The sequence below is a fragment of the Pagrus major genome, chromosome 20, assembly GCF_040436345.1.
Source record: "Pagrus major chromosome 20, Pma_NU_1.0".
Lineage (NCBI taxonomy): Eukaryota > Metazoa > Chordata > Actinopteri > Spariformes > Sparidae > Pagrus > Pagrus major.
This window is the reverse complement of record NC_133234.1, coordinates 14,894,800-14,915,362: the sequence shown is the minus strand read 5'-3', so window position 1 is coordinate 14,915,362 and position 20,563 is coordinate 14,894,800. Positions and strand designations below refer to the sequence as shown.

The 20,563-nt window shown below is 41.5% G+C and overlaps 2 protein-coding genes across 2 annotated transcripts in view; both read left to right on the top strand.

The window, feature by feature from the left end:
* The first annotated feature begins 582 nt into the window (after positions 1–582).
* Positions 583–8,591, top strand: LOC141015587 (glycylpeptide N-tetradecanoyltransferase 1-like). The gene is made up of 12 exons (XM_073489716.1): positions 583–1,872; positions 1,973–2,081; positions 2,309–2,453; positions 3,080–3,207; positions 3,297–3,388; positions 4,878–4,994; positions 5,138–5,308; positions 6,107–6,215; positions 6,392–6,562; positions 6,692–6,859; positions 6,956–7,093; positions 7,973–8,591. The coding sequence occupies exons 1-12, from the start codon at positions 1,853–1,855 to the stop codon at positions 7,994–7,996; spliced, it is 1,392 nt and encodes a 463-aa protein (XP_073345817.1). The 5' UTR covers positions 583–1,852; the 3' UTR covers positions 7,997–8,591.
* A 2,059-nt stretch (positions 8,592–10,650) lies between these two features.
* Positions 10,651–20,563, top strand: part of svild (supervillin d) — a 45,395-nt gene continuing 35,482 nt past the window's right edge. Inside the window, exon 1 of the mRNA XM_073489232.1 lies at positions 10,651–10,964. The gene's annotated coding sequence lies outside the window, so the exon portion shown is untranslated. The remainder of the gene's footprint in view (positions 10,965–20,563) is intronic.

The window sequence follows — 20,563 nt, the reverse complement described above, 5'->3', positions numbered from 1 at the left end:
ATTTAGCTTTCAGTTGCAGGATAATACCACCGTAGAGCCATGAAATAGAGACAAAAATAGCTCTAGGCTGCACTTTATAGATGCAACTTTTTTACATGTACATTTCAGTTAAAAACATTCAGATCAAAGGACCAAATGGTTAGACAGCTGTATTAGACGCAGGGCTCAGGGCTCATGAGGATGCTGGAGAGACTGTAAAGCCCCTTGAGGCAAATTTGTGATTTGTTATATTTGAGCTATGTAAATAAATGGACATGCTTCCTTCCCACATGAATCCAGGCGGCGTGCAACAGACTCCACAGAGACTACAGTAAACCTCCCACTGGGTAAACAAAGGAGGACGTGCACCATGTTCAACGCAAGAGATGTCACAATCATAATTAGCAGCAGTGGCATGAATGATCAGGAGGGAGAGGCTAAGTGCTGACGGTTTGACTTGGCAGACAATAATCAGCTGATCTACTGCCAGAATTAAAGTGAATGTTCAAGCCACTCCAAACATATTCACACGGCGGCCATTTTCCTCCTCAAGGGGGGCGAGGCTCATAAACATAAACGCAGGGAGTCTGGCAAAAAGTTTTTGATCAACAACTGAGAGGATGATGGATAGTGATAAACTAGTGGAGCAATGGGCCGAGTGTTGAGGAAAAACAACATATTTGGTTACCCATTAGCTTAGGTTAGCATTGAACCACTTCCTAGTTAACATGATTACATCCATTGCCTTTCACTTCCAGGTTAAGCTAAAGGAGTATCAGATCAAATAGGATTTTTATGCCTTGAATTACGGCCTGATGTCCCTCTGGATTTTCACTATCCATGAACTTTTTAGTTGCTGATCAATCAGGAGCAGAAGCAGTGAAATGATAAGTTTTTTTTATTTTATCTTATTTTTTACAGTAAATCTCAAATGTATGACTGAAATAAAACATAAATCCAGTATAATTAGTACAGTATAATTTCCCAAATAAAAGACATTAACAAAGAGATAAAGTACATAACTCTCTGACTTTTCTGACCTCCCCTCCTCCCCTGATCATTTTTGCACAGTCTCTAACTGATTTACAGCAGACAAGCTGATCTGATGAGTACAGTGGCTCAGTTAGATAAAGGCTTACATTTTTAATCATATAAAAGATGAAAGTTTGATTGCAGGTCTGTGTTAGATTCTTGCCGTTTGTGTTTTATTTTGGTTTACACCACTTACTATTTAGGGACAATTTCCTTTAATCTCTAATACATTAATTTAAATAATCTTTAAACCCATGTTTGCTGTATTTTGAATTTGTACTTGAATGTTTGTTTTTTTTCTTTTGTTGTTACCATCTATATTAAATATAATAGGTGTATGAAATAATAAAAAACACAAGAATTCATTGTGTGAAGTCATCTACAGCAACTTAGCAACTTAACTTTACAGTAAGTCTTGTACGACCACATTGCTGAGCCAGTGTGAACATACTGTACATTATAATGAACACAGTGATCATCAAGTCCACAAGAGATATAAAGCTGCAGAAAAAAAGTGCTGAATTTTAAATAGAAGACCGTATGGGAACTTTGCAATTAGACAACTTCAACCAATTAAATCTGCTCCCTGGATCAAGCTGCTGTACTCTTTAATCTGCTGCAGTGCTCCATTCAGCAGCTTCCTGACATATGAAGACCGTGAGAAGTAATATTTAATTGTTAGCATTGCTCTGAGTTATCTGTCGGCTGGGTGGGAGTTGGGTTGGGTAACTGAGGCGGTCACTGTCCTCCCCTCGCTGCTCTCCGAGATAAGAGCTGAAAAACCACAAATGTGTCAGAAAACACCCCAATTCGCACCTCAGCGTCAAGGACTTGCACAGCAATGAATGATTCAAACTCGTGGTAAGTGTGACAGTATTTTCAGTTCTCTGGTAAAAGATTCATTCAGCAAAACTGACTTGTACAATAAAAAGGAACGTCAGTGCTTGGAAATGTCTTTTAGTGATAAGAAGCCGGCAGAGGACGAGAGTGGCAGTCTGAAAAGGAGCAAAAAGAAGCAGAAGAAGGAGGATGCTTGGAAACCAGAGGGACCCAGGGACCCAATTGCTATGGTTTGTTGCTTAGACATGTAGGTGTGCTTGTTTGCAACAATGTCGTTGTCATAAACTTGTCCGTGTGTGTACTGAATGCATATCCGGAAACACGTAGTCTGTCTGTTGTGTGTCTGTTGTGACTGCAGGGATCGTGCTGACTCATGCTGCTGTCTGACCGTCAAACTTCAATCCTCTCGGGAAAGATTATATAGTAACTTGTCCTTGCCTGTATTGTCCTGTCGTAGCTGAACTCTCTTCCAGAGAGCAAGCAGCAGGAGATCCAGAGAGCCCTCCACCTCTTCTCCTTGGGCCCAAGTCTGCCCAAGACACTGCAGCAGGCCAAAAAATACACCTATCGTTTCTGGGAAACACAGCCTGTCCCTGGACTGGGTAAGATGTCTTTCTTCTTCCAGTAATTATTTTCTAGTAAACTCTAAAAACCTAATCTAGTTCAATAAGTATGAATAAGAAGAAGTATGTAAAATGTTATAGGGTAACCACCAATTGTACACTTTAAAGTGTTTTAAAGTGTAAAATTAACCCTACCCCTTATGGAGACCTGTAAATGTTTGTAAGAAATGTAGTATAAAGCCTTATGTGGCTCTAGAGGAAGCTGCATGTAATCAGTGATGTCACTCAATGGTGAAGTTGCATTGTGGGTAATGTAGGCACCAGATTTTAAAACGCAGTCCACTCGTATTGAACTCCCATAACACCATTGGACTCATTATGGACAGTTTAAAAACAAATGATCAAAATCAATACAGCAGAACCAGAGATATCATCTTTTCTTATTCCACGCCTACATTACCCACAATGCAACCGAGCCACTGAGTGACATCACTGGAGGCAGTTTATCAGATAACATGCGGCTTCCTCTGGAGCCACAAAAGGCTTTAAACTGCTTTTTTTCACATTTTCACAAGGCCTGTAAACACACTCTGCGTGTCAAATTGGTGGAGTCAGCCTTTAAATTAAGTTCCTTTAAGTATAATTATATGTTATTCACAATGCAGATGGCGCAGGTGACAGTGTTGTGACTCACGGCCCAATAGTAGAGGGTAAAGCCAGCGTCCGTAAGGAGCCCTACTCTCTACCTCAGGGTTTCTCCTGGGATACTCTGGATCTGAGCAGCCCCACAGTGGTGAGTTACTGGCTGTAATTTACTATAAACATCATGTTCAGGAAAAATGGACTCAAATCCTCGCAATGCTTTTCCATCTACTGTTTCAGTTGGGAGAGCTATGCACTCTGCTCAATGAGAACTACATGGAGGAGGATGACAACACAATCAGATTTGACTTCTCTCTGGACTACCTGCAATGGTAAGCTTCCAGCAGATGCATTAAGTCACTTTTGATTACTGGACTTTAGTGTCCGTGAGCAAATCTTTGTTTTTAAACGTTTTGCCCATGATCTGTTTCAGTTCTGTACTGCAATAGTTAAACATTTTGGCGAATATGTCTATTATGTGGACAGTTTGAATTTCAGTAGTCTTCTCAGTTGCTGATCAATCAGGAAGTGGTAAAATGATAACGATTTGTCAGATTTCATACGTATACACGACTTTAAACCGGCTGTAACCTTGACATTTTTTCTAACTCCAACCATTTAACCTTTACCAAGCAATGAACACTAGCCAATCAGAGGGACTGAGTGCAAATCTTTTCGGATGTTTTTTAGACCACTTGCGTTTTGGACTAATGGGCTGCTTGAGCAATGGGCAGTCCCAACAGGCATCAGGTGGTTAGGTTAGCTTAGCTTAGCAGTGTAAGCAAGGGATAGCGCTCATACAGGAAACAGTTGTGGACAGCTATCCTGAAGCTGCTGTATATCGTTTCTTGAGTAAAAGCAACAATTGGCAGTTTTATGCCAGACAATTTGTTGATGCTAAGCAGCTGCCAGGCAGCCAGCAAGTCCCAAGTTACTACACCTGGCTCTGGTTAAGTGCAGCACATGTCTTTTTTCTACGTATTTGTTACGACCCGGAAAAGAAAGCTCGTGGCCCAAAGAGGTCTAAGATAATTGCACAAGTCAAGAGGTCCAAAATAGAAGAATTTTATTTCAACAGACAGAACATGGGCTATTCCCTCTACCCTACCCAAACATTCCCCAAACTAAACCCTACAACAGAAATAGCGCCACAAAACTGAACCACCGGACCCACCAGAAAAAGCAAAAGAACAAACAATCAAAGCTACATGTGCTGGTGCTGGTGCTGCTGCTATCAGACCAGGAATGGAAAAGAGAGACTTGAGTTCCCTCCCCCTCTTTATTGACTACTCAATCAGCCTGAGCAGGCTCACCTGGAGAGAAGCATATTTCCCAAATTTTCAAACTATTCCTTTAATGCTCATACACTTTTACACACCTTCAGGTTCCTCAGCGCAACTGCCACATATTTCCTTAAGCCTCTCAGTTACACTAAAGGAGTTAAGGCAGTTAGGAGTCTCAACAGGAAAACATCCTTTTCCCCACTTGACTCTTCAGCTTGACCAGCAAACACACTGTACCAGTTACAAACAGGATCCTCTAATCTCTTATCTCTACTACTGCCTTTTATTCTCTGCGATCTGCAGAAATGGTATCCCCACCTCCAGGGCACACTTACATCAAAACATAATAACATTTAATTTGAAAGGAATAATTAACATTAGCAATCACAGGTCTCTGCCCTTGAGGTTATAAAATGCTGTGTCTTCATTCAGCCTCTCAAGCTCAGTTCTTTTACAGGAACTTGTCCTTAATCAGAGTTTATTGAACTACATTTATTCCAGGTCTTATAGCAGAAAATTTCTTTTTTCTCATCTTAAGGGCTTTACAACCTCCTAAGTGGCTGGCCCAGTGGCACTGTGGTGTGCGGGTAGACACAAATAACAAGTTAGTCGGCTTCATCGCTGCCGTTCCTGCAGATATTCGTGTATATGAGACGTGAGTAGCTCATAAATATATGCAAAGTAATGCATTTATGTGCAATCTGATGAGTAATTTTGGTATTCACAGCACTTGCCGGCAGAACTGAAGCCATTTTCCTACAAATGTGTCAAAGCAAATGTTCAAAACGTGCTCTGCAGGGAGAAGCGGATGGTACAGGTCAAATTCCTGTGTGTTCATAAGAAGCTGCGCCTCAAGCGGATGACTCCAGTTCTGATCCGAGAGCTCACCAGACGGGTCAACCAGCAGGGCCTCCATCAGGCTGTCTACACAGCTGGTGTAGTGTTGCCCACACCGCTCAGCTCCTGCAGGTAGTAGCTGCTACACAGGGTTGATTCAAACTTGATTTGAAGTAAAGCCACAATTTCCACTTTTAAAGTCCTTGAAAGAGTATTTTCTCAATGCACTTCTTCATATGAAGGGTTCGGTTTTGACTTGAACACAAGTGATTCGACCAAAGTCACAAGAATTTTGGCAGATTCTGTTTTTTGTGTGTCTTTTGTCGTTTTATTTATTTGTTTGAAGCAACAAAGACACCTCTGAATAAAGGTGATGTGAATTATTTCTGAGCACCAATAACATTGTTGTCACACATAACTGTCCACCGTCAATGAGAGCTGCTACATCTAATCAATTAGTTAGAGGAGAACTATTGTGCTTTTTCATTTTTCCTTTCCTTCAGTGTTTAATATAGGTTCTTGTGCATGTAAAAGATCTTAAATGCTAAAAAGGTCAAAATCCACACCAACAAAAGCTCCTCTATCGGCAGATTAATCAATATTGAAAATAATCATTTGTTGGAGCCCTATTGTCAATAAAATCTGATCAAAAATACCCACCCGGTGATAAAGGTGACGAGTTTTTGAGAGCTAAACTCTCAATAAATAATACCAATATAATAATGTTGTGGAGAAATAACAATAACTGCTTTCTGGTTCTTGTTATATGAAACATGAAATGTCTTTATCTGTTAATGGATGTCACTCTTTGTTCCTCTGATAAGCAAACGTGGTCTTAATTTTTAGTGTACGTGTGATATTTCTTCCAAACAAGTATGTAACATTGGTAAGGTGCCCTATGCATCAAATTGTGTCCTTGTCTACTTTAAGTCCGTGGACTCGTCCTCTGAACCTCCGAAAGCTGAAGGAGGTGAGCTACCCGGGTCTGAGACAGGACATGAACCTGCAGAGAGCTGTCAAGTTCAACCGTCTCCCTGAGGTTAGTTTGTGCTGCCACCTAGAGGCAAAAACCTATTACAGTCTGACATTGGCCTCATAGAAATGTTGGACTGGAAAAAGACCAAATATTTAAAGATACTGTTTTTAGTCATCAGGAGATTATAGTTATGTGTCCTTAAAGCACTAACGGACAATGTTTTTCCCTTTTTCTCCAAGGTGACAAAGACACCAGGTCTGCGGCCTATGACTAAAGAAGATGTTGCAGGGATACACTCTCTACTCCAAGCAAACCTCCTCAAGTTCCACCTCAGCCCCATCTGGTCCTTGCAGGAAGTAGAGCACTGGCTGCTGCCGAAGGAGAACGTGATTGACACCTACGTTGTGGAGGTCAATCTCAGCCTCTATTTTTAATTTATTTGGAGGGGGAAGAGCTTTCCTCGCCAATTTCTGAAAAATGTAATCTCACATGATGCTGCAGGAGTTAAGAATTGAATCACCTCTCCTCCTCACACACAGGGTGATGATGGCACACTGACAGACGTGGTGAGTTTCTACAGCGTCTCCTACAAGGTGCTGAATCACCCGGTCCACACTGGCCTGAAAGCAGCCCATCTGCTTTACATTGCCTCTACTGCCACAGACCTGATGGACCTCATGGAGGACATGCTGGTCCTGGCTAAATCTGTGAGTTGATTTATAGAGTGCACAAAGGGTTCAACTTTAAATGTAAAGTAGACTTGGTTTATTCTGGAAATAAATGCTCTTTTTCCACCCTGACAGAAAGGTTTTGACATCGTCTCTGCTCTCGATGTGATGGATAACAAGAGTTTCCTGGAGAAGCTCAAGTTCAGCATCAGTAACACGGACATTCATTACTACCTGTACAACTGGATGTGTCCTAATATGAGCCCAGACAAGGTACTGAACACTGTAATATCTCATAGCTCCATCCGTCAGAGCACATCACTCATTCTTTGTCCTCCACACCATTCCCCTCTGCTGACGGCTGTGTGCTTTTGGAGCGTGCTTTCAGATTGCTGTGTTAAAGGTGCAATATGTAAGATTTTTTACTTGATAACATTAACAACAACAACTAAAGTTGTCAACAGAATGTGAAGACAACGGTTTTGACATTATGCATTAGGTTGAAGAGATAGCTACTGAAGTTAGCACGCTAACCAGCTAGCTGGCTGTATGGCTAAATGAGCTAACAAGCTGATGGCAGCAACAGTTTGCAGCAATTAGCGATTCTCACATATTGCACCTTTGAAACTAAAAGCAAAGATTTGAAGTTCGCCCTCTTTTATCTAATAAAAATTGAATGAAACTCTTGAATTCTTATAAACACCACATGTAATGTCACCACATTGATATGTTTCAAAAAAGATATATATGTCATTCTGCAATTACAGTATGTTGAACATTGGAAAACTCTAATATACTGAATAAGTTTGTTTAGTTATTTGGTGGAGTTACCCTTTAAGAGTAATGAGGGGGAAGTCCCTGAAAAACTTGAATTACCTTCAACACACAGAAATCCTTGGAAAAATATATGTTTGAAAACAGTTTTAGATCCAGGTGATTTCAGCTGGGATGAGGACAGATGAAGAAGCTTAAACTGACTGTTTGATCTTGATTCATGATGTTGTACACTTCCTGCTATAAGGCTGGGGGAAATTATCTTATTAAAGCTAAAAAATTCTCTCTGTCATACAAGTCAATGCAGGTTCAGAAGGGGTGATTGTTTCATAGCTGCTGGTCATCAGTAATTCATAGTTATAGGTGTATGTTTTACAGGTGGGCTTGGTGTTACCCAACTAACCTGCCACTGAAAGAAGACAGAGGACAGACTGGTGATGAAAGGACCAGAGTAACTGGAAGGACATCAAACTGCACCAACCACACAAGAAAATATAAATAATAGTATATAAATAATAATTTCATCATCTGGATGTCAGTTGTTTACTTCAGTGACTCTGCGCCAGAATAGATTGTTTCTGAAGTAATGGTGTGTGTGTGTGTGTGTGTGTGACATGACACTTACAGTTAGTGCGTTTTAGTTGATTAGAGGACAAGATCATTAATCATTCTCACTCATGCACATGTAAGAACACAGACAATCTCATACATGCCCATACAATGTATTCGGGCATGCAGAAGATACATAATGTCAGGCGTAAATGCAATTAAAATGAAATCTCATCTAGACATGATGTGAAAGTAAGCAGTTTAAGCATGTTTCTACAGGTCTTGCAGTCAGTTCATAAACAAAGCTATTGTTAAGGAAAAAAGCTTTAAAACAATTTGCCATCATGCTAATATAAAAGTCATCTATTACAGTTCAAGAAAATATGTAATTCTGTCATTGTATTCACTTTTGTCATGAAGAAGATTAAAGCTGGCAGTAAGAATTTAACTCCAGAGTCATTCGCTTATTACTGACTGAACCAATCTTATTGTGTTTTATCAGAAAGTCAACTTACAGCATTTAAATACATGTTTTCTCTTTGGTGTGTAGACCATGCAACAGGTACAGATCACTGCTACAAGGCATACTTATTGGTATACAGCTTACAGTCAAACCATGAGGTACACACATTGTCTAAATATGAGCAGCAGGGTGCGCTGCAACCTTAACATTACCTTTTTATTGTGAACAACACTGCAGAGGCACTGTAGATGCAGACATCACCTGATCTGCTTGCTATTGTTACCCCACTACAACGGTCCAACATGTCAATGCAAGGTGTACTTTAAATCTGTAAAAGCCAGTGGCAGAGGTACTTGGACTTTACTTGAATATATATATACATGAATAATTAAAATACAAATTATATGATATACATTATTCTTAAATATGTCATTATATGCTGGTATAATATAGATTTAGTGCTTTTTCTTGATATTTAAGTATATTTTGATGTGAATGCTTTTGTGCTTTTACTTAAATACTAATGTCAATGCAAGACTTTTATTTGTAACAGAGTATTTATACACTGTGAAATTGCTCATTTTACTCAAGTCCAAGATCTGAGTAGTTCTGGTAAGGATCATTGTTGACGTAAAGTAACATTTATGCTGATGCCAAATCTTACTACTCTGACTCTTGCTGCTGGGTAGCTGTTACAAACCGAGCGTCAGAAGACTAATCTAAGGGGTCAAAAGATGATGAATGAGACAGGAAAGAGGAGAAAAACATTGTTCTGTTTAAAAAAATAAATGCATTTTATGGATCTATCTCTCATAATTGTTTTCTGTGTGTAAAATATTTGATAGTTTTACCTCTTTGGGCCCCTCACAGTTAATTTAAACCTGTAAGTTTAGAGGAGGATAACTCTTAAAGATCCCATATCATGCTCATTGTCTCATTGTATTTTTCTCATGATGTCCACTGCTGCAGCACCTTTATTCACCCTCCGTCTGAACGCTCTCTTTTAACTGTGCTAGGGGCATTTGCTGAGGGTGGTGACTGTATAGTTGTGACATCACAAACTCACAGAAGTCCTGACAACTTGTTTTGAAGGCCCAGTTTCTGACTATAGGCTGTGTGCATTTCTCCGTGGATTGAGGATTTTGATACTTTTGAGGGTTTTTTTCACCTCTCATCAAAGAGGCTTCTTCAGTTCTAACTAACTGGAGAGGAGTTGGCTGGCTTTTAAACTTTGTGTGGTAGTGTTCTCACAGAGTCGTCAAGGACACGTGTGAGCTCTGAGTTTCAGAGTCGTTAGGGCCACTTGTGGGTCGTTGGTCAAATGTTTTCAAGAAACTGAAACAAGTCCAGTTGCCTACGATACAGCACCTAGATTTGCCATGACCTGACCAAGGTGAAGCATTTTTTTCCCCTCGAATCCATCCATCCACACCAACATGACCAGATTAACATAGGCTGTGCTTGTGTTGAATATAGCCGAGCCTATAAATTCCTTGCTCAGTCTCTGTGTGACTGAAATGAGCCGTACTTCGTAGGTCTACAATTAAAGAAATGTATTCCTGTCTCATAATATATTAGACTGTGATACTTTGTCTGCCTGCTCGTCACTGTGTCCAAGGCCATTCATTTATTTAACAAAGACCTAGGCTAGTTAATTGTTCTATATAGGTTATTTGGGCATTTTGTTGAAAGTCACTAAAAAAGTAGTGTAATAAGTAATTTATTACTCTACGCAGACAGTAATCTTGTAACGTAATATATTACTTTATACTGAAGGTAACTAGTAATATGTAATATATTGCAATTTGAAAGAAACTCGCCCAACACTGTTTAAATGTGATTTGTTACAGTACACTTGCACACAGTCATGGGATTTGGGATTCCACAATCGTAGAAGGGGGCGTTTACCAGATACACATGAACGCACCACGGCGCTGCATTTGGACCAATCAGAAGCGAGAAGGCATTTTAAGTTTGAAGTTACCGGACCTGCTGACGAGTAGTTCACTGCCGCTTCTGCATCCTGCACGGGCAGCACGGAGCAGTGTCTCCCCTCAGCTTCGGTGGAGGATGAGCAAAGAAAACCAGACTGCCTTTTAAAGTAGACAAGCGTTGACTTATTTCTTCTTTTTCTTTCATTCTCGTCGAGGACGTGCTCCTGTCGGTTAAACGTACGTTAGTCCAGTGACGTGCTGCGGTTAGCTTTGTCAGGAACTTTCCAAAACACAACGTTAGCTAAGAAACGTGCTGTTTAGTGTCGTTTCGTCTTTTTTTTGATTGAGGAGCTGTGTTATAAGTCACCTCTCCGTGGATGTTGTGTGTGCCGACGCTTGAGCAGACCTCCATAAAGGATTACAGGTATGTTGTGTACAGCAGACACTGGCTGTTCGTGTCATAACTGTGCAATGAGTGCGTTGTTGCGGTGAGTCAATAGCACAAACTGTAAGCTTCCTCTGAACGAGTTTTTGATATGTGTTTAAGGAAATGCTCTTACGTGACAGCCGATACACAATGTTAACAATCAAAGGTATGACTCTCAACAGCTGTCATTGCGTTAGTCAGTCAAGTTTCCTTCCTTAATCATTAGCCTAGTTCTCACGTTGACACTGGAGGAAATCGTGCTTTAACCCTCCTGATTAATCTTACGTGCTGTTTTGTTAAGGCTTGTGCCTGTGCAGAAGTGCATCCCAAGAAAATAACACTCAATACTCTAATTGAATACAGGCTTGTTTTGTCAAGGCAGTCCCTGTGTGACATATCAAGTGACAGCACGTCCAAAGCCCAGCTGGTTTTTATCCTTTCACCCACTGTCTTACTTTGGGAAACTGGTCAACTGAGACTCGTTGAGCCCCTTTGCAAACAGTGACAGAGGGCAGTGAGAGTTGGGGCTGTGCTCTGCAACACCACCTGTGAAAACAAGGTGATAAGAAAGTGTGAGAGAGCTGGAATGGACTCACTGTCAAGACATGCCTGCACTTTTTCAAAACTGCTGTGGTGAAGGTTACATTAATGCCACTGCAGGCTAGGTTGTGCAAGTTTGCACACAATAGTTGGGAATCAAAGTCATGTTTATCTGCCATGGCTATGCAAATACTTGATCACAGCTTGGGTAATGAGACTTTGGTTTCCTTTGACATATGATGGCTGTGCTCTCTGTGGGGCGTAGCCTGTGTTTATTCAGTATGCATTTCTTTCAGCAGTAATTTCTCAATGATTTTAACTGGGGTCTGGCTCTTATCTCTTGTCACAGGGCTGTGTATTCAGATGTTTATGCTGACAGTACATAAACACATAACCTGAAGTTCATTAGTCTGTATCCTCAAAATCTGTGTAAGAATAAAAGTTTGCAAAGTATGTCTCTGCAAAACCACAAATAAGTTATAACTGTATACGTTTCTCATTTCAAGCGTAGCTGTTTCTTTTTTCTTCAAATTACTGAACAGAAGGAAGCTCATTGAAGCTTCGTATCCAAGGGCTATGGTATTCCAGGCTTGCCAGACTGTAATTTTCCCATTGTGCAGCATCTCGGCGGCCTGTGTCACAACAGGTTTCCCAAGACTTCCTCAGCCAGCTGGTGTTGAGCAAGGCAGAAAAAAAGCAAACTGATGCATGCCTTGATAAGATGTACTCAGTGTATTGTGTGTCAGTGCACTAAGCAGGATGGCACATGTTTGTGTTACTCTTTAACTCATGAATAATACAGCATGCTGCATTGTGTTACTGTTGTTTTGTTGGGAAATAACAGAAAGTTGATCGACAAAACAGCAAAGTGGGTGACATACCTGGAGCGTAATGCGTCCGAGCAGGGAGTGGCTCATGTCATGCTTTTTTATCTCCCACCTAAGTAATCCTGCTGCTCTTTACCTTCCTCTTCTTTGGACCATGTAAAGACCCCAAACAAAGAGACAGACGCTCCATTGTTGTTGAGCAGAAGTAGGCGTTATGTGGTTGTGGTAAGTGTGTTATCATTCACCTGAACTCCTCGTGTCAGTCGGGCGGACGCCGTTCCATTGCTCCTGCAGGGATCTTGTTACTCAACACTGGTGAGAAGGCTTAAAGAGGTCGGATAAGCATTGAGGGATCCTGCTGCAGAGACTTGTCTTGTTCTGCACTGGAACACCATTTTTTTCCCTCCAGAATAAGTTGTCATGAGTGCAACTGTGGATCAAGTTTCAAATCCTGAATCAATAATATTGCAGGATAGCTATAGCAAGTGATGCAAGGGCCTGAATCACATCCCTCTGGCCTGTTATCTCAATTGATAATGCTTTTCAGAGCAGTTTGAGATAAAGAAGTAAGAGCTTAAGTGGAAGAGAAATGTACACTCAAAAATGATGAGTGATGTTGACTGCCTCCGCTGGGCAAAAACCGTGCAACTAAAGCATCGCCCTGTCGTTTTTGGCTTCTGTGAGAACCTTCCCTCCTTTTAAGGCTTCAGATCAGTTATGGTCTCTCTTTGGCCTTTCATTCTGTTCGTCCTGCTGCTGTTTTTTGTTCAGTGAGTGTACCTCCAACTAAATGTTGCTTAGCTGAAAGTAATGGGACGGATGTAAAAAGAAAACAAAAGAAATTTATTGTTAAATTAGGATTGTAAGTGAGGTTTAAATGGGTAATTAAGGGTTTTAACAAGGCTCTAAGAAGGAAAGTCCAAAAACAAGTACACCTGTGCACCCAGATTTCTTCAGTTTAGTTTAAAGTTAGCAAAGATTTACTTTATATCCATTTTGGACCTGCGGTTTCATTGCTGTCCAACATACTTTTGGAGATGAACGTCCATTTGTCAGTTGCTTTCATTGAAACGTCAATTGAAACTTCTCATATTGAAACTTTTCCTTTCTGCTGAGACCGTCAAGAAGTAAGACATTTGTATTTGTGGCCTTTTTAATCATTTAAAAATACTCAGGAATCAACAACCTTTTGGCCTTATGTAAAAGCTCTACTTAAGCTATGAAAGATGCATTACACAAAGTAAGAAAAGCATTGATTTACTCTCATAGATGGTCAGCAAGATGCTAGTATCTTCATTTTCACCCTTAACAGTCACCAGCATGTGTTACATTTAAGTAACACGCTGCAGCTGAACTGTTAAAATTGGCTGCAAAAAGTCAGCCACAAGATCCACCCACTAAGGTCAGAGCCATCCTCCCTTCCTCAGCTCTCAGCAGTGTCTGATGTCAGCCACACAGCCAAGAAAGTCTGCAGTACAAATATTTATATGAAGCAGAAAGGATGTGACAAAGTGAGCAATAGGAACTCCACGGGGAAGAGTACTAGGGTTACCCTCAGGCTAATCTTCACTAAGACATATTTATAAACCTAGCTAGCAGTTAGAGTGGACCGCTTCCAGCTTCATCACCAAGACGCTAACTGTATTTGGTCAGCAACTGCACAGCCGAGGCCCACTTCAATGACGTCTTTAACCAGTGTAATATTTGCATGGCACATAAACATGTGGTTATACTTCAGACTTTCATTTGATTTGTGCACCCATAATAGTTTCCATGCGCTGGGGAAGCACAAGGCCTCTCTCCATACTACATTTTACTTTGTTTTAGCTCAGTGCCAGAGCTGAATTTCATCTGACACCATCATTAACAGAGAACAAAGCTTCAGAATGAAATATAAAGAGTGTTTTGAATCTATGTTCAAAACAGTTCAGTTTAGGGTCAGCATCTTCTGTGCATGTCAACCATCGTTTTATTGCCATTGTGCCCATATGAGTGACAGATGTTGTCATTGAACATCCATTAATAAAACATGCACAAACAGATGTATCTTTGTAAGCAATGTGTAGGGATATAGTCAAAGTATTGTGCACAGTGACATTTTAATGCAAACTAAAAAAAGGGTGGTGTAAGGTTTGCAGAGAAGAGAGAAATCAGATAATGCTGCCCTTGCTCAGCTTATTCTTAGGCAGTAAACTATGTTTAGTCTGTAAATGTCAGCTTGACAGGGATTGAGGAAGCTGTTGTATTTTAAGGTTGATTTGATGTGCATTTCTGTTAAGGAGAGAAGTTAGTTGATTATTCACACCGAAGGGGAAATTTAGTAAGCCACCTGCAACATCAACTACAAATCATTCACCATCATTTGAACAAACCGTAAAACAGCTGACATTTTATCTTAGCTTAGGGCGCACTCACACTAGGCAGTCTGTACGGTGCCCAAGTGCGTTTGACCCCCAAAGTCCAGTTTGTTTGACTAGTGTGAGCGCTTTCTTGGCCCTGGCACGGTTGGAAGAGGTGTGCGCGGTACGGTTGCTCATGCACGAGCATAAGAATGGGTGCGCAATGTGGACATGAAGTATAGTCATGCGTATTATGCCGCCTTGCGTTATCAAGAAATCCAGGAATGTGAGAGGATCGTCTATGACCAAAACAACATTAAATAAGCCACAAAAAAGTCAGTAAAGTTAGTGATGTTCTCTGTGTTGTTCCCCATTGTGCTGCGACCGCGCTATGACATGATGACGTATGTACAAGAGGTAACCATGCTCAGGCCTGGTTGCGGCCGGAGCAATGTGAGTGTAGGCCAGCAGGGGAGTGGGGAGGCGGGACAATCAATCAACAATAACGAGCAACTGAGCCAAGTGTGAGTACACCCTTAGCTTAGCATAAAGACTGAAAACAGGATGAAAGAGCTAGCCTGGCTCTGTCCAAAGTTAACAAAATTTGCCTCCCTGTCTCTGAAGCTGAATTATTAACATGTTGTACCTTGTTTGTATAAGACCTACAAAAACTGAAGCGTAAAAGCAATAATTTGGGTTATGTCCCGGACTATTTCTTTGCCAGAAACGGTGATTAGATGGTTGCTTGCACATAGCTCACAAAAACCAAACATTGGCTTTTGTACAGATTAAACTAACAAGATAATGTAATGATTATTGAGCTTAAGAGGTGCTTGTCGGCAGATTTTGTTACATTTAGTCAGAGCCAGGCAAGGTTTTTCCCCCTTGTTTCCAGTCTTTATGCTAGGCTAAGCTAACCAGCAGCTAGTATGTAGCTTCATACTTACTGTACAGACATGTGAGTGGTATTGATCTTCTCATTGGATTATTTGCAAGACAGCGAATATGCTTATTTTCATTTACATTAAACTATACCTTTAAACCTGACACAAACCTTGTGCCCATGCATATTTGTTTTCTGCTCTTATATACTTCAAATTAATTTCAGGGTACCTCATTAAGCAACAGGTTCGTTTTTTCCTTCTGACAGCATGTTAGACATTTTATATTGGTATTCACAGGACGCATTAAGGCCAATGGCCCCATTAGCTTCAGTAATTCTTGCCACAGTGATCTGCCATTTCTGTTTTTGTTTCCTACTTAAAAGAGTTTAGTCGGCATTAAATGGTTAATACCACTACTGTTAATACATCTCTCAGCCATAACCCATCCCCCCTGCAGCATAGGAGACCCCCGTAACCCCTCCACCTCCTGCTCAGTAGCATTCCAGCTGGCCAGATGGTGTCTGCTCTGTACAGCGGACACCACTGAGCCGAGAGAGAGAAACCCCACGAGCAGGATTCTCCGGATGAGACATTCCACCCCACTGATCTCTGCCCCACACCCCCACCCCGCCCTGCTCATGTAGTCGTCCTCTCTCTCTGTTCAGTCTGGTCTGTATCTTACAGACGGCCATTCTGGGGATGAGGTCCATGTTGATAAGTTGTTGACAAGCGTAAAAAATCGCATTAGATGGTTTCTGAGAAGAGACGGCTCGGCTGTTACCCTGTAGTGAACTGTGACTGAGAATTTTGTTTGTCTGGCACATAGAAATAGTTGGATTTGCATGCTTATGATACATGCAAGTCATTCAGTACTACACTTACAACATATATGTAAATTGGAATACATTCATGTGAAGTTACATCACGAGTAGAATAAACAACATAATTACTCTGAGTGAAAAACAAGATGAGGTCATGCATTTTTTATTACATTTTCCTAGTAGTTCTTTGTCAGATCTCCTCCTCACTGGCAGTTTTTAAATTTAGCTTTATTGTACGTGTACACTATCTGTGTTTGTGGTAGGAAATGGCTTCAGGAACTAGTCAAATGACAGCTGGAAGTAAACATGGAAAACATTCAAGCAAAACTTCTGAGTGACCTAGTTCACGTTTTAAATAGTTGAAACGGCTTCGACAAAGTACACTGATGAATGCCTTGCTCAATTTGCACATTTTTCACTTTCTCCATCAAAAGTTGGCCAATCTAACGCACTTGAAGTGTTGCTGGTGTGAGGTAATGCTTCTCACATGTCAGGGTGCAATCGGTGTGAAGGTTAGGTGCTTTAACCGTAGCTACTACAGTACATCTGTCCAATAAAAAACTGTGTGGGTGTTTGTTTCTGGCCCACATTAACTCACTAACAGAAATCCCACGGTGTGTGTTGTGTATGTGTGAGTTTGCATGCATACGATCCCCTAGCGAGATAAAGGCCCATAAACCCCACCCTTCCCACTCCACACTCCAGCTTCCATGATTGCAGCCTTGCTGGAGAGCCAGTGTGTATTTCGGTCGGCCTGTTTTTGTGATTCCTCAGTCGGCGTGTCCGCTTTCATAACAGAGTGTGTGTTTCTGTGTGAATTTGCTTGTTTGCTTTCCCATACGTCACATTTAAGGGCTCCTTTGAATGCAGCAAACAGAGAGCCGGAAGGCTGGGACAAAGAGCCAGCCTGTAAAAAAGAAAAGGAGAAAAAAAGAGGAAAAACACAGATGCTGCGCTTTGTTAAACCTCACAGCCATATTGAGTTTGAGTGGCATATGCTGTTGTCCCCCATGAGGATGATTTCAAGGAGGGGAAGCAGCACACTTTCTTTGCCCGGTGACAATGGTAGCTCCGCCTCGAGCAGGTCAGTACAGTTTTTACAGTGTCAGTTACTCAGCCAAAGCACGATGCAGGCATGAGTACCCAGGGGGTTGTTATGTCAACTGCCTTTCGGGTGACTGGCTACAGTCAGCAGGACTTCTGGTAAAAGGGATTTGAGGGAGTTTGTGTCTGTGTGAGAAATAGAGGGGAGAGAGGGAGGGGTGGATTAGGTTCAGGCCCTGATTTTGCCCCATCCTCCTCCTCCTTCACAGCAGATCTTATCCTCCCTCCACCCTCGTACCACCAGACTGGGGCCCCTTGGCACCCTGGAGACACATGCCCCACAAAGCCATCACATCCACCCCCACAAAAGCCCATTCTCTCCTCTCAGTCCTTTCCATCTTCTTTCCTCTTTCCCCCTGCTCTCTTGACCTCAGCAGTTCTCTTCATTCTCCTCTTTTGATCTTTCTTCCCTTTTTTGTATCCACCGTGTCCAGCTAGCATATTCCTCTTCCTCCTTCCTCTGCTTTTCTTTCCTCTGCAGCTTCATCCCCTTCTCTCCCTTTTCCTATTTTCCTCTCAGCTCGAAGCTGGGGAAGAGTTGAGTCATGTGAACCAAGGGCTTTTGCCATGCTAGACCAAAACACCCCTCTTGCCAGAATGATCTTTTGAAGCTCTTTATTAGTGGAGGCCCATTTTCAACAGGATGAAGTGTTGCAAGCCTCTACTATTGCAATTAAAACTTAATTCTGCCAGCAGTTGCAGCCAGGGTATTTAACCCGCCTTGAGTGTTGAAAGATTGCTTTTTAATGAGAAACACATTGGCCACTCAGTATGTGGTTGATTGTTGTATGAGGGTGGCTTAAAAAAAATGTGACACACCCTGGACCTACCCACCCCCCCGCTCCAGCTGTTTTCTGATGCATTTGCTTAGTCTGATGGATGGGTTAGATGCCAATGCTTAATGTACAGTATGTGGGAGATGGAGTTATTGGATTAGCAGCTGGTGACCCGTGCTCAGACCTATCTGTTTTCAGTGGTTGGTCACATGACCTGGATGCAGTCACACACACCCATGCACACAAAAATGCAACATAATGTATACAATCTGTACAATCTGTACAAATCAGAGGACAATTTTGGTCATTACTCAAGCCACAAGGTGAGATTTTATTTTCCTTTTACCCTAAATTAGATTTTTATTGTGGCTTTCTTACTTAGGGTACTTAAGGATACATATTACGTGACCAAACCTCAAAGCAAGGAAGCCACTCAGATATCCTGTGCAGTGAAATTATCGCTTGCCTCTGGACCGAAGATACTTCCCTCTTTTGTTTTGCTCCTTAATGGTTTCTGACCTTGGCTGAAAATTCCCCGGAGCGCACCAGCTGAAGAGCTTTTCTTAAAAAGTCTTTGCTTTCCATGCACTGGCACCTGGTTTTCTCAGTGGAGCAAAGTTTCCACTCTCCTCCCTCTTCCCTCAGGAAGAATGTGTGTCAGGAGCTGGCCGTGTCTTTAACTGCCTCTTCTCTTTTTGTGCAGCAGAGGAAAGTTGATGTCTTAAAGTCTCTCTGATGCTTGCGGTTACTTTATGTGGATTCCTGAAGGTTTACAGTGGCAAACTGTTGTCATAATACAAAGTGTTAGTGCTGAAGAGATGCTTTGTCTGTGTAGTGCAAGTACAACTTTACAGAGATTTTACATCTGATAACTGTCAAAATACAGGTAAGTTTCAGGTGAAAACCTCTGTGGTCTTGCGTCAGAGTTTCAAGGTAAGATGAGAAAAGACGGAGATTAAATCTTGGGGCAATTCCAGTAAATCTGAAGTGAAACGATATTGAACAATTAGACACACTTAGGTCTGCCTTTGGTTGATAGCTTGGCACTAGACCAATGAAATGACCAGGTCATCATGTTGCCAACTCAAGCTTACTTTGGGTGTTACTCACACAAAGAGAAAGCCCATGTGTTGTCGTTTTTTATACAATCAAGATCCTCTTCTTTTCCCATGCAAATCTACTATTTATGAACAGGGTGTAGCCTGCATTCCTGCGCTGTCCTCTTGTGTGGACATGTGAATTCTGAAGAAATACACATACTGGTGGGCTACAGGTCCGCTTTTGCCTCTGAGGCACCTTTCTGTCTGGCACCAATCTTGGAGTGAATCAGTGGGTTAATGTGTACGTGCTCTCTATGGATCTGTGTGACAGGTATTCTTTTCCCATAAACAACCTGTTTCTCATTGCTTCATCCATGCAGAAAATGATGGGGTATGAGTAACGTTGACATGATGAAATTGGACTTAGTTTCTTCAGGTGCTTTGGTTGACTCACTACTAGCAAAATGTTATACGAAAGCAAAATACCAGCCAGTGACACACTGAGAATATCCACTGATACTGTTAACCTACAGCAAGTAATTGCGATTGAAAGAGGTAGGGAGACACTATACTATAAGATTCACAGACGAAGATAAAAAGGGCCAAATTCTCCTTGCACATTTGAATTGTCTTTTAACAGTCTTGGCTGTTGCAACTTCTGCATTTGCGGTATATTGCATCTGTTCGTAGATCTAAAACAGCTATTATGTTATCCAAACTAACTCCTCATTATCACTGGAGGTCTTCGCAGAGGAGTAAATATTTAAAACCACCATGGAGTACTTGCAAGAAGAAATGATAACACTAAACCCAATACTGTTTTGAGTGTAAAGGGGATGTCTGGCTGTTGAACCCATTCAACGTTTTCTCACTGTCCTAACCGGTTCCGTGTCTCAAGAGGATTTGGGCCGTTTGCCAGGCTTATGAGTAACATTTCCTGATTAATCGAGAATTTATGGAGAAGGATATGGGGCACAGTCAGGAAGTGACACACTTGGCCTTTGTTGAGACAGATCTTCCTCTTGTAGCAAGTAACAACTCCCAACGGGGCAACGAAAGGTCAAAGAACACTCTAGTGATTGGAAACCGAGGATTCAGTTTGTTTACATGCCCTAGAGGAGCAGAAATAATATTGTGCATATGAATAAGTAGGTAGGGCTGGTATAACTGCATACTTAGCAAGATAGATGTACTGACATAAAAGGAAAGCCACACATTAACTTTCGATTGTGATAGATTTGACACTGAGTGCCTTTCGGACAGCC